Source organism: Pelodiscus sinensis, chromosome 5 (assembly GCF_052426305.1).
Source record: "Pelodiscus sinensis isolate ZL-2025 chromosome 5, ASM5242630v1, whole genome shotgun sequence".
In the NCBI taxonomy this organism is placed as follows: domain Eukaryota; kingdom Metazoa; phylum Chordata; order Testudines; family Trionychidae; genus Pelodiscus; species Pelodiscus sinensis.
Genome location: NC_143056.1, coordinates 58,085,200 through 58,100,054, shown reverse-complemented (window position 1 = coordinate 58,100,054; position 14,855 = coordinate 58,085,200). Strand labels below are relative to the sequence as shown.

The following is a 14,855-nucleotide window of genomic DNA, read 5'->3' as shown; positions in this document are numbered from 1 at the left end:
ATCTACCTTTTCAGTCTCTTAGCTGACTTCCTGGGAAAGCTATGTCAGTAACATGTTCAGTCTTTTTTAACGTAACTAGACCAACCATCCTCAGATATTTGTTAGGCAAGTGGCTGTATTAAAAATGGGAATGGCTGAAGGAAGCCTGCAGCAAAGCCCCTCTAGATATTACTTTATCATGTGTAAGAAATGTGAAAGCATTCGCAAGAAATAGAGGCACATGGAATTCAATTTAGAACGGTCTGTACTAAATTCTGACAACTTAATTTTCAAATCATAACCAACGTTTCTGCTTTCTATAGGTCCAACTTCCACTGAATACTTTCTTCGGTGAACAGATTTTTGCCCTTGATGTACTTGCTAATTTTTTTTTTCAAATTCTACTCTCTTTCCACGTGTAGTAAGTGTTCATTTTTCTAATACATTTGTGAAAAATCTAAAAATTAAAATTCAAACATAGGGTTATAAACAAGTTTTAAGTATTTTGCATGATTTAACAGAAGTTCAACAAACCAATCCAGCATAAACAGCAAACCTAAAAACATTCAGCTCCACAGTAGGTCTGTAGGTAGAATTAATGTTGTATTATTTATGTACACACAGTAATCTGAAACAGACAAGTATTTGATTAAGAAACAATAGTAATACCTTTAGAACTGATAAAGTAAAGAATGCAAGAGTTTCACAGTAACAGAATGGCTCGTATTTTTTCCAAATGTATTAGAAATTTGATTGTTTTTCTTAATTAGTAAAATATTAATGCTATATGTATTCTACTCTCCAGCAACAATTCTTAAATGTGTATGTACTATCTTGAGCTGCCCCAAAAAAGAATGGAAAAATATGTCAGCTGTTTAATTTCATGATAGTTTTAATCAGGTAATTGCAGGAAAAACATTGAAACTGTTTTATGATATCTGATGCCAACTTACAAGTGTATGATGTTGCAAAACAGTTACAAACTTATATATGCATATTTACATTATATACTCAAAAGTAACAAGCTATATTCTTATACATAGAAGAAATACATCTATGACATGAGTTAAAACTAAATCATACATCATTTAGTAGAAATAGCTGTTAAGATTTTAATGGAAATAATATACAAGTGAGGCACTTTTTGAGATTGTTAGGGGAGAAAGCAAATGGCATTAAGCAAAATAAGAGGCAATGTTCACAAATGAAAATCTATGTACAGATTATACTGTAGCTTCAAATACAACTGTTCCTCCACTAGGGTAATGCTTTAGAATTCTCAAAAAACTAAGAACAACTTTTGCAATTTAAGAAGCTTTCAGAAAAAAATGCGTACATTTATCAGTGCACTAAATAGCATATGGAAGTTTTAACCACCTGGCTGCTGATTAACAGTACCAAAAGGCTTCTCACCCTGCACCTAACATCATTATTATTTTGAGATTCCTTTAATGAATATGTATGCATTAGTGTACTGTTCACATACCTTGGTGTTAATTCTGTGAAGATTTAAAATCCTATTTTAAAATTGTGCATTATTTACAAGGGATTTTTCAAATTTATCCTTTAAATACACATGAAAAGATCATCCAAAAGAGAACAAGTCAGAAATGGAAGTGCCACATTTCAACATGCAAAAATCTATGCATTCTTTAAAATAGCTTATCCAGAGCACAGTGCATGTGTTAAACATCCCTCAACTTTGCTATAGACACTTGTGAATTATTTCCAACCATTTACTGTGCTGTTCAAGCAACAATTATTTACCACAGATTTCTCAGTATTTTAAGAATTTTGCCTGAACACTTTAGATATTCCTCCTTTACAACTGTTGGGCCTGCTTGTTCACGGTTGTTAAAAAAAGCTACACAAAGAATTAAAATACTCTATCTACATGAGCATTTCTATCATCACCTTGGAACTAGCAAAAACTCCAAACAAAGTAACTCCATCTTTTTTCAGGCATGATTTTAGCCATTACCTTCATTTCAGTGATATATACTTTTTATATTTTAGACCATGGTACATCTTGCAAATTTGTACTCTGGCAAACATTTTATTTTTAAAGTCAGATGTAACAAAAACATTTTAAAGGTGTAAAATCTCAGGAATCAGAATAAGGGTTTTTATTCCCATTTCCAAATAGTTTCTACTTAATTCATACCTCAAACAGTCTACTGCTGTATTTAGCTGGCCATTTCTATAGGAATATAGCTACATGAAATGACTGGGCAATATAATCATATGCGACTTTAATTTTTCCATTAGGTGGTGCCCAAGTGCTATACTTGACCTCTTTCCTCAGGAGACTAAATGCTTTCTTTTCATGTCTGTAAACTGGCTGTTTCCTAAAACATAGGTCTGCCATGTGATAGCACAATACTCTATTACAAAGCTACCTGACTAAAAATTTGAGTTCTGATTTTTTTAGGAAAAAAAATGTTGTATGATGTTTCCCTCTTCCCCTTCAAAAACTTAAGAAAAGCTTTCAGAAGTAAAGGTAAACTTCACTTAATACTACCATAGACAAAGGCCGGGATGCAAGGGGCAGTTCATGAATTGCTTTGCAAAGTGTCAATTTTCAGATAATCAGAAAGTGCCTCCAAAAGCGAATAAGACCCCAAACAGAAGAGAGGGCATACGTCTTTCTGCTTTACTACATCCAACACATGCATCCATGTATATTATGGTAATTCTTTTCATTACTCTTAACTTAGGTAATAATGGCATTAATTTTTTTAATGGACCAAATTTTAAGAAAGGAAAGGAAAAGGGACTGGGACAAAATTTTAGCAGCAAAGTGGTTAAATGCAAATTGAGAATACTACTGCACACATTCAGTAAAAATATTAAAGCATATATGTTGCATATAAAATACAGTACAGGACTAGGAGTTGCACTATGCTGAATAGTGCTCAGAGGAAATTGTTAAACTCATTTTTTTCCTGAAGTATATACACACACAATACAAGTCTACAGTATTTTCCTATACATTTTCCTATACAGCCAGCAAGTTCTTTTCTTAGGTTGTTCATACCTCACTCAATCGGATTAAAAACCTAGCACTTACAAATTTTTTTATTCACAAGAAAAACTTTCCCAGTTCACTAATGAAAAGTAGTTTAAGTAACAGTCTATTCTAGGCAACCAAGTTTATCTGAAAACATGTGAAGCATGAAAATCATTCAGAGTAGCAGCTTTCAAATATATAAACAGTAAAAATGTGACTTAAGACTGCTGCTACAGTGTCATATTCTTGGACTTAGTTCATCCAATCAATTTTTAGTATAAAACTAGAAGCTCTTTCATAACTTCTATAGTTATCAATATATCTGTCTTCTTTTCAATGTGAAATAATACTTCAAGATGCTCTATGTACACAATGGTGTCAATTCAAGCTGTCATATAAATATAAATGATTTATTTAAAAAAGTATTTTACAGATAGTGTTATATACATTTGTTCAGAATTTGATTCCTGGGCTACAGAAGAGAGCTAACAAAAGCTTTAATATATGTAATAAAGAAAAGATACAAACCCCCACACTGGGAAAAAAGCATAGAAAACTAAGAAAAATAATCAACTATGCAACTTCTTATAGGAAGAATATACTAAGGACATTCTTTCCTATTCCATCCCTATAGAGATATCTTCCTAAAATAATGAATGCCTTTACTTGTTAGACATTTAACACGACATTAACTGAAAATTGAGTGAATGCAGTTTGTTGTAACATATAATAAGTCATAACAACTTGTTTAAAATTTCTCTAACAGTTAATCAATTGAATATTTGACCAGTTCCTGTGTAAATTAAACATTTAGTAATATAATGTTGTGGCCAATTGTATACACATTTAGTGTATGCACGCACACATACACATGCACGCCATCTCTCATTCAAAAAAATTCACTCCAATTTTTCATGGGCTGTAAGTTAATTTTTTAAACAATAATTTTATTCTTGCTAGTTTAAATATAAAGATGCAAGATGCTAGAATTCAAAATAATGAAAACAATTTCAATTTTTGTTAATGATTAATCTTTCAGTTTAATCATAGTACTTGATAAACAGTTGAACATAATCCTAGTTTAACAGAAGGATAAACTGAGAACACTGATGACAAATCATTACAACTGTCTCATTGCACCTTTTATTTTGTTGAACATTTGTAAATTCAATAAAATATTTTTGGAAGACACCCTAAAAGAAAACAACTTGCTGGTTGAGTAACAGAAAACAACTTCCTTTTTGCTATATTGTTGAAACCAAAGTCATTTACATATAAAAATAAATGTTATGTTCCTGTTAGAACATTTTAAACAATTACATCTGTGCTTAACAAATAATATTGGTCACTCAAGACTATAATTAATATTTTAAAGATTTTACAGATTACCAGAATGCATGGTTACAACTCAATATAAACTGTGGCTGATTGGAAATAGGACTGAAAATACCAATTTGTCCATCTGGAACAGAAATGCTACTAAATAAACTAATTAAATACTTAAAATACTATCATGGAATGTGACTGTAGATATGATACATACCTACTCTATATCTGGAAGGGGAAAGAAAAGTTGAATATGTAATAATTCGTACCTTACACATTTAGTTAAATATAAACATTTGTTATTTATATATAAAGCTGCTTCCAAAATCTATTAATAAGTGATTTAGTTGCACTTAAATCAGTTTCATTTCTCATTTGCCACGTATTAACTTTTCTTAGTTTTAAATCAACTGTCATTAGTGCACTTTTAATTTCCTCTCAAATAATTTGTAATTCTTTTAAGAGCCCCATCACCTAAACCATGAATGTACAAAATGGCAAAAGTTAATCCCTTTTAGTATATTGTAGTTTATATACTCATTTTATAGCCAATAATAAGAAAAGGCTTCCTTTTCCAAATGCCTTCATAACTCGCAACGAAACACCATGCACTGAAAGGAAATAGTTAGGCATGGCTAGCATTTGTAAAATGCTACGGTCTGACAAGTCTTGCTGCTTCTTCCACATCAGGCTTCTCTTACACGAGATAAGATTTCCTTTTGCTTGCCAAAAGCTTCCACAAATCCAAGATAGATGCTTCCTGGAAACAAAGATTTTCAGCTCTATCTGGCACTAAACTGTTCATCCAGCAGCTTTATGCTTTCCTCCACAGCACCCACATACCTCACCACAGTGATGGCATGCTCTCAAGGGGAGGTAGCAGCACATACATGGGGCAATGAATGACAAAGCTATTAGGGCTAACCATCGTAAGCAGAACTTGTCATCACTAGTGTCACATGAACAGGGGTCAGAGAAATCGCCTTCAGAGTCTGACATGCAGTGATATAGCATGCTCTCTGCACAAAGCATGCAACTAACTTGGTATATGCATCTTTTTATAGGATCTGGAGCATCTTGACATTTCCCCCTGCCATTCTCTTCATGATTAAATCTCTCCTGGCAGTATATGCAGCGAGAACGCTCACCGTCTTCTTTCCTTCTTTTTGACTTTTTAAATTTTAATGAGGAAGGCTGTGTTTTAAATACCACAGAATTCTTTGTGTCCTTTAGTGAATTCAGCTTAGTTCCATCCCCACATGGATAAAGATAGTCCAATTTTTTATTGTCAGACTTAGAAAACTGTATATTGGAGTCCATCTCATCCCTCTCCAAGTCATTTTTCCACATGTCAGGATGTCTGTAGTCTGCATAACGACGTATTAAAATATCACGAGGATTTATTCTAACAATTTCATCTTCATCTTGAAAACTGACATGTCTGGTTGATTTCAGTGGGACCTGAAACGGCAAATGGAAGCATCTTGTTAAATAATGTACAGGGACACAGTTTGGTTAGTACTTCAGTTACCATATGAATCAGCGCACAGAACTTTTCCCCACTGCCAGGAGAGAGTGCTCTCAGTTTATATATTACCTTGCAAGGTGTGAGCTCAACTTATCTTATGAAGCAGATGATCAATTATAGGTGGGAACATAAAAGCCACCAAACATCCATTCCAGAATAATTTCAAAATACTTTCTAATGGAATTGTCTTTGCTTATTAAGCAGTATATCCCAAGAAATGCATTAATGCTTATGGTGGGAGCTCACAGCCAATTACCACAAAAAGGGAGTAGAATACTGCTGGTATCTAATGGAAAGTCTGCTAAACCAAAATCAATGTAACTTTTTCATAGTTCTATAAAAAGAGCCATCTCTCTCTATTAATGAAAGTAAATTTGCTATATAGTTTTAGTTTATGAGCAACAATTAAAAGCAAACAATCATTTCCCATCCCTCCCAACAGCAAACAAGTCCTTCAATTATAGGGGAGATTAACCTCTGCTGAAATATTTGAGATTTATGAAGAGTTTGTTGGCTCCACTGAATAAAGTTCAGAACCAGCCAACCTTACCAAAGGTAATCATTCTAATACCCTAGAGCAAGACAGAGAGGACAATCATTGAAAAGCTGCAGGACACAGTCCTCAGTCAAAATATGGCAACAGACATCTAAGGTACTATAGAAGTTCTGGGTCTTTAATGGCAAGGGTCTTTAATCAGGCAAATACCTGATTCAGCCCAGAATAGGGGTTGAGACAGCAATGAATGCTGAGAAAGGCAGAACTCTCTAAAACTTTATTGTTCTGTCCATAGAGCTTCATGGGAGCAATTTGTGCTTTATTCTCCCCACAATGGCCCTAAGAAAACCAGACATAAGGAAAAACCTGGAGTGGGGCTCTCCATTAAGAGCACTAGAGCAGCAGTCAGGTAGGTTGTGGAAAGGACCTGTTAAGAGGCACAGAGGCAGGCAGAAAAGGCAAAGGAACTTTGCGGAGATTTATGTTGTGCAAAATCAGAAGAGGTATCTCATAAAAGGACCCCCATGGAAGAGTGATGCAAACGACCAAAAAGGCCTGAGACAATAAAGTGCTACACAGTCCTGTTTTTTGTTTCTGGGACAATACAGTAAGTGTAGACTTGACGTCAGCGCCTGCCTGATCAGGTGTTTCAAACTGGGGATTCTTCTGCATCAACACAGACTTCAGAGGCAGGTACAAGCAATCCCTCAATAGATGTATGTGATAACTACTCCCCAGAGAGCATGTTTTATATTCCTTTTGAAGCCTTTTAATTTCTACTATAATAGTACTATTCTTGTTATGCATACAAAATATCCAATCTTTCTTTGAATCTTGCTAAGTTCTTGACTTCTACAACATCCTGCGCAGGGTGGATTAATTTAAATGAAAGCAATTTAAATCACTGATGATAATCATTAAATCAGGAAGTAGGAAACCTTCATTTAAATATTTGATTTTAATCTTGCTCTGCATTTGCACGTTAAGCATTTTCATAAAGAAAAATCTGAATCTAATTTTGTTTTGTAACCATGCTGATCTGTAACTAAATGGAGTTTTTACATCAAATTTGGTCCTTTTTGCTAATCAGAAAGATGCAATATATCTATACACATTTCTTTAAACAATTATGAAGCTTAATGTACTTATTCAGATGTTTACTTTTACAATATTTTATCAAATGGATGCATTTTTATAAAATGCTATGATGTAGTTCTTATGTACTAGATTAATTTTTTATTTGTGATTTGTGTTCAGCTATATTTGGATGGAAATTAGAATTCAATGGGAACACAAGTCTTTTCTTTAGTTCAATCCAATGAAATAAATGTGCTAGAGACAGTTTTTTTTAAATCAAACATTTTGCATTTATAAACAACTGATTTACATATAGCCTTTTATTTAATATCTATAGTTAGTGAACTGAACTGATTGCTTCTGGTCACTAAATACCATCTGGACCTTCAAGATTTTAGAATAGATATCATCCTTTCACATCTAGTTTTTTCAATATATTGGAAGAGGAAAACAGGGTTCCTTCCTTCTTCAAGTTCTAATTGGTTTCTTAATTCTGAAAAAAAGCTTCAGGGGGTAGCCAAGTTAGTCTGTACAGGATAAACTTAAAAAAAACCAACAAACAGTCTGGTAGCACTTTAAAGACTAACCAAACATGTAGATGGTATCATGAGCGTTTGTGGGCACAGCCCACTTCAGATGACCAGCATCATGAGGAACACATCATCCTGGGATCTCTTGCCTAGTCCCATTTATGAACAAAAGTGGGAGCATTTGGTATTGCTGGGGGTCACAAAGAGATCTATGGAAGGATATCCCCAATAGCAAAAGATGGAGGTAAGCATTGTTGAGTGTAGTTTCTCTCTCGTGTTCGATAGAAAAGTTGTGGCTCAGAGCATCCACCCAGACATTGTTCACCCCAGATAAGTATGACGCTTTGAGGGTGATCCCGTAACAGATGCACCAGTTCCAGAGGTAGATTGCTTCTGCACAGAGTGATAGGGAGGGGGCCCCTGTCTGTTTATATAAAACACTGTGGTCATGTTGTCGGTAAGTATATGTACAGTACATTTGGCGATGATGGTGACAAAGTGGTTGCATGCCGTCATCACGGCCCTAAGTTTGAGGAAATTGATGTGCAGTGCAGATTCATGTGGCAACCATCTGCCCTGAATGACATGTCTGTGCAGGTGTGTGCTCCAGCCCGTATAAGAAGCATCTGTAGTAATCTGCATCAATGGTTCAGGTTGGTGGAAGGGTACTCCTGCTGGGATGTTGCTGGGTAGTGTCCACCACCTGAGCGAGACCAGCACCTTCTTGAGAACAATGACCTGCTTGAGAAGAGGATGACAAGAAGGCTTGTAGACTGATGCTAGCCAGTGCTGCAGGGCTCAGAAATGGAGGCATGCATATTGGACAACATAAGTGGTAGCAACCATATGTTCCATCAATTGGAGGCAGGTAAGTACCGTACTGGAAGGACTTGTGATTAATATAGTCACAAAATCGCGTAGCGCTGTGAAGCGGTGATGTGTGAGATATGCCCTGGCAGTCAAGACAGACCTAATTAACTCTATGTCCTGTGCGGGTTCCAGAGTTGATTTCTGTTCGTTTAGCAGGAGGCCCAAACGATTGCACAAATATCTGGTTTTTGATACCGTGATGGTAGTTTCCACATGGGACTGGCCTTTTATACGTATGGAAAGATCATGACTCTGTGCTGCCAGAGGTAAGCTGTAACTAGAGCAAAGACCTCTGAAAAAAGACACAGGAGGCGGAGGACAATTTGAAAGGTACTGGAAGTGATCATTGCCCACAGTGAATCAGAGGTACCATGTGTGACGGGTGTATGGCGATGTGAAAATATGTGTCCTGTAGGTGGAAGGCTGCCAACCATTCCCCTTCGTCCAGTGCCAATATAATTGAAGCCAGTGTTACCAACTTGAATCGTTGTTTCCGCAGGAATTTGTTTAGCTTGCAGAAATCTAATATAGGTCTCCAGCCACCTGTGAGCTTCTAAATCAGGAAATATTTGGAGTAGAATCCTCTTCCCCAGAAAGCATCTAGGACCCTCTCTATTGCTCCTAAATGAAGGTAATCAATTTCTTGTTTGAGGAGAACCTTGTGAGAGGGGTCTCTGAAGAGGGTCAGAGAAGGAGGATGGGTAGGGGGAAGGGACATGAAGGGGAAGTATCCTGTGCAGATAATTTTTAGCACCCACTGATCTGACGTTACAGAGTCCCATTGGTGGTAAAAGGGATGAAGTCTGTTGGTGAACAGGTGGTAGTGGCTTGTTGGCAGAGGATGGAAGGGGGGGGGGGAAGGGTCAGGCAAACCCTTAACCAAATGTTCAAATTTGTTGTTTAGTTGCCTAGGAACTGGAGGAGCGGGACTGAGGTGGGCACTCTTTGGGTTTGTCGTCTGGGACGGTTATAGTTGTATGGCTTTTGTCGTGTGCGGTTGTAATAGCTGTCTCTATATCTGTGGTATGGCATATAATGCTTCTGGTGGTATGGAGGTGTGTACATGCTGAGTGTTAAAAGCATAGTGCACAAGTCCTTGCTGCTATGCAGGCCCTCATCTGTACTGGCTGCAAAGAGCTTATGTTTATCGAACGGAAGGTCCTCCACCTTTGACTGGAGTTCCTTAGGCACTCCGGCTGATAGAAGCCATGAAGCCCTTCTCATTACCACCGTCATGGCTGTTGCCCTGGCTGCTGTATCAGCTACGTCTACTGAGGAAAGAAAGTCTGTATGTGTGATGGTATGCCCTTCAGAAATAATCAATTTGGAATCTGAGAGATGTTCCATAAGCTCAGCAAGTTTGGAGTAATTATTGAAATTATGGTTCGCTAAAAGAGCGTGGAGTAGTTAGCAATTCTTAGCTGTAGTGTGGCTGAGGAATGTACCTTTCTTCCAAATAGATCTAACTTTTTGTGTCCCTTATCATTAGATAATGGTCAGGACTGAGGGAGTTGCATGATGATTGGCAGCATCCATAACCAGAGAATTGGGTTGTGGGTTTAAAAAAAAAAAAAAAAAAAAAAAAACACACCACACACTCCTTTGGAGAGATGAAGGCCAATTTCCTGTTGGCCTTCTTACATGTTGGTTGGATGGAAGTGGGTATTTGCCAAATTTCATCTGAGACTTTCATGATGGCCTAATGGATGGGATGGATGTTCCCTTGACTTCCTGCAGCTTGACATCTTGGCTCTCAGCTTCTCTTTTGAAAATCTCTTGGAATTACTTCAAATCATCCATTGGGTGAGTATCTTTTGGTATTACAGCCTCATCAGGGGATGAAGAAGAATTATAGGCCGGAAAATCTCCATGATTTTGGATTTACATGTGTTCATCCAGGATTTGACCCTTATCCTTGTCAGAGTCAACGGTGGTTGGCATGGTACAGGATGGTGAGGGTGGAGGAGGTTTCTTCGCTGGAGTAGATGGGGCTATGGATTGTCTTCTATAGGGATCGTAGTGGTTCAGTGGTGACCAGCGAGGGAGGATATACCAGGGGCTGTTTCTGGTTCGGCAGTAGCAGTGCCAGATTGAGACCTAGGCTCTATGGTGTCAGAGGAACCTGGTTTGGGCCCTTTGGCCACCCTAGGAGACAGGGTGGGAGGCAATGATTTCGAGGGGGACAGTCTCTTTCCTAGGCATTTCTGGGGCAGTGAGGAGGCAACTCTTTTTGCCTTTCCTGGAGGCAAAGAGGATTGCAAGTCCTTAGCCATTTGATAGCTCTCTTGAACAAAATCATTCGGAGCTGGAGCTCCCTATCTTTTCTGGCTCCGGCCTTAAGACTGTGGCAATGATCACATTTTTGGGGCACATGAGTTTCCCCTAAACAGTGAATATAGGCAGAATGTTTGTCTGAGACCAGCTTCAGCTCCTGGCATGTGTCACATTTCTTAAAGGCAGGTGAATCTGGCATCGTGTAGTCAGTGAGCACCTCAGACGTGTTAACTGACACCCTGCAGTTTCTCTCTCCTTTTGTGTCCCTGTTTGCTCTTGTTGTTTCATTTTCTCTTTGTTTGTCTCTCTCTCTCTCTTTTTTTAAATGAGGAGAGGGAGGGAAAGTGGTATTCGGTTGCTTGAGGAAGCTAGCGGCTCTGTTAGGACCTGACAAGAATTTTATTTTTTTTCAGGAACGGAGAGGCAAAACACAAATAATAATAATCTGAAGAAAAGAGGAACGAGGCTAACTAATTTTCTCTGTGAGATTAATGAAATGTTGAGAATGAGGAGCTCCATTTGCGAACAAGGGCAGTAGAAGAGAAATTGAAGGGGCTGGGGGGGAAATGGGCTGTGCACATAGGATGCCAAAGCGTGAGCAGCGCAAGGTGCTCTTCGCGCATGTGCAGCCCGCTGACAACTGCTCAAAAAAGCTCTGCTCTGTGGCTCTGGGATGTCCCGTCACAACAGTGGAGCACCCACGGGGACACTACCCAAAGAAGAAAAAGGAACTTCCCTGGTTTGGAGGCTTGGCTAGAATAAGAACAGTTTCAGGGTAAGTTTGTGGTAAGTGTTAGAACTAGTGATGCGTTTTCTGTAATTTTAGATTTATAATCGACTTTGCCTGTTTTCCCTTTTACTCACTATCAAGCCCAGTGTAAATAAATGTTACCTGGGGGAGCAGTCAGTGTGTATATCCTCCTTTCATTGTTAAAGGGGGATTACCTGAATGATTTATTTGGGGTTCTGATTTTATTTAGGGACTGCATTTTCTTTGGACCTGAAAATTTCAGTGTGTGTATTGCTCCTCAGGGCATGCATATGTGTATGTGATCTCAGCTCTGTGCCTTGGTTGGAGGAGACCAGAGGTTCTGGCCCAGCAGGATAGCATGGTGAGAAGCCACAGAGAGCAAGGAGGCAAGTGTCAACACTCCGGGAAGCACCCCCAAAGGGTCTTCTGTGACCATACCTGATCACAAACATTTATTACTGTTGTATAGTTTTATCATGTCCCTTCTTATTTGTCTGGTCTCTAAAGTAAACAATTCCAATGTTTACAGTCTATATGAGACTTTCAATGCCCTTAGTCATCTTGTTGTTAGTTTCTGAACTCTGTCTAATTCTGCAAAAACCTTTCTGAAATTGGGGTGACCAATATCCAACACGGTATTCCAGGCCTCACCTTGTGTCAAAGGATATTGATAAAGACTGGGACTTTTTACCATTAAGAAAAGACAAGACAGACAATAAAAGCATATAAAATAATGAATAAGCAGATAAAGAACTTCTATTTGTCCTATCTCCTAATACAAGGAGTAGGCAGTATTAAATGAAAATCCATTGAAAGGAAATACTAAGGAGCTTACAATCAAAGTACAAGAGGAGACAATAGCTGGATGCAGACAGCTAATAGTGAGGCGATTATGTTCAATATAAATTAGTAGCAGTCACAGCACATCAATTGCACAGCCTTTATTGAGTGCTTTATTGATATCAAAACACAGGTGAGTTTTAAGGAGAGATATGAAAGAAGATAGCACAGAGGTTTTCAACAAACATATTGCAGAACCCTTGCACAAAATAAGAGGCAGGTGAGAGAAAGCCTCAGATTCAGTTCATCCATAAAATGGGATATTAATTCTTAACTACCTCACATGGCTGCTGCAAAGATGAATTAACTTAGATTAGTGAGGAATCTGGAACTATATTGGGGTCATACAAGAACCCAGATCAAGAGAATGGAAACTCTTCAAGTTTCAAATCAGTTGTTTCCTCATTCTATTGTCAGGTACACGATTTGTAAATCCTCTCACTGAAAAAGCTGAGAGTGTTGAGTCCCCTAATTTAGGGCTCTGAACCTGAATTAATGTGATCTGATTCCGTGAGCAGGAGGGAGCTTAAGTAAGAAAAGCAATAAGAAAAGTCTTCTGAACAGAAGAACTTTCGGTTTTAGCACCAGAACCTAATATAGATAATCAAAAATGTTTACTGCATGTTTGCCATAAACCTGTTAACTCTTTCCTTAGAAATGTATTACACTTCCAATCACTTCTCCTCTAAGGGAACCTTCATCAACACAAAATGTTGAAAATACATTCCAATAAAAACAAAACTAAGTCCTTCTTTAAAAATAAACTTGGTTAATTAATAAAGTATGAAGAACATAATTTGGGTTAATAGTCTAACCATAATAAATTGGACCTTTTTCCGTCTTGTTCTTTGTAAAGGTTGCTATTTTTATTTACTCATTCATATATACACATACTGTACCCACTTCTTCCCTAAATCATCCTCCAATCTAACACTTGCTCAAATATGTCAATGCTTATATATTAAAAACTTGGCAGCAATCCACCAGACTAGCAACCTGAAAACAAATAATCAGTTAAGGAACAGGGGAAAAATCTACAAGGAAACAAATTTCAGTACCAAACTTCCAAAGGTCCTATATATACACATGAAGAATATGAAGTAATTTTAAGTACTAGGTGATACACCTTAATAGTGGATACCTTTAAAACAATTCAAAAGCAGGAAGTAAAGGTGACTATCATAGTGGATGACCCGGGTTCATCTATTTACAAAACATTGCTGGCAAAACAAATTATGTTTTGCCTTTCATTGAAAACAATCCCATTCTTTAACTCAACTTCAGAGTATACCTGCATCTAGATTTATATATTTTAGGATTCACACCACCCAATAGTGAAATGTGATCTCTCCTAACACCACTTAGTAACACTACACAGCAGTCTGAAAAGAGAGTGATAAAGAATATTATATAAAATTGGAACTCCAGAGGGAACTCCAGTGAGAATTTCATTAATATAATTACCTAGCTGGAAATTAGTTGGAACACCGGTGCTAATGTGCTTAGTCTTGCTGGAAGTACCAAGAGATTAACAACATCACTGATCAGGGCCTTAATGTTACATTTTGTTTCAAACACAGCACATCCAAACTAGGCTTGGACATTGGTTTGTACTGTATATTTCCCACATTTTCAAAGAGGGTATCCCACCCAACAAAGTGAGAAGATCCAACTTTGCTTAGATTGTACAGTCAAGCTATGACTGTAGGCTGGATACACAAGTAGATTGGAAGGGTTGGATTATGGTTGAATTTCTTTACTCATCTATTAAAATGCTTAACCATAATACTACATTAAACCGTTTTGTATGTTGTGGTATATGTTGAGGAATTTATCTCATTAAGCACAACTCCACACATATATTAGTGTATATACAACTGAAGCTCTGCACATTAAAGCCATGAGAAATATACATTAATCTTTCTATAATTCTGCAAATTAAAAAAAACCCAGAACAAATCAACAATATCCCATGCTCTAAATGGGACTCTGGAGGGTTTATGCTAAAGAGGCCTGTGCAGACTACAATTGGTCCTTAGGTTCGAAAGGAATGCTTTAGGAATCTAAAATTTACCTCATTCTCCATGGATACTCAACAGTCTAGGTAAACTGGATTTGAATGTTAGTACTTCATAAAAAAAATCTATAATAAAGCATTTTTACAGAGACATGTG

At 37.3% G+C, this 14,855-nt stretch overlaps 1 protein-coding gene across 3 annotated transcripts in view; it reads right to left on the bottom strand.

The window, feature by feature from the left end:
* Window positions 1-853: 853 nt before the first annotated feature.
* SPRED1 (sprouty related EVH1 domain containing 1) overlaps window positions 854-14,855 on the bottom strand; it is a 118,653-nt gene continuing 104,651 nt past the window's right edge. For all 3 annotated transcript variants that reach the window (XM_075927035.2, XM_075927036.2, XM_006132697.5), the window contains exon 6: window positions 854-5,776. In XM_075927035.2, coding sequence (XP_075783150.1) covers window positions 5,117-5,776 — 660 coding nt within the window. In that variant the 3' untranslated portion in view covers window positions 854-5,116. The remainder of the gene's footprint in view (window positions 5,777-14,855) is intronic.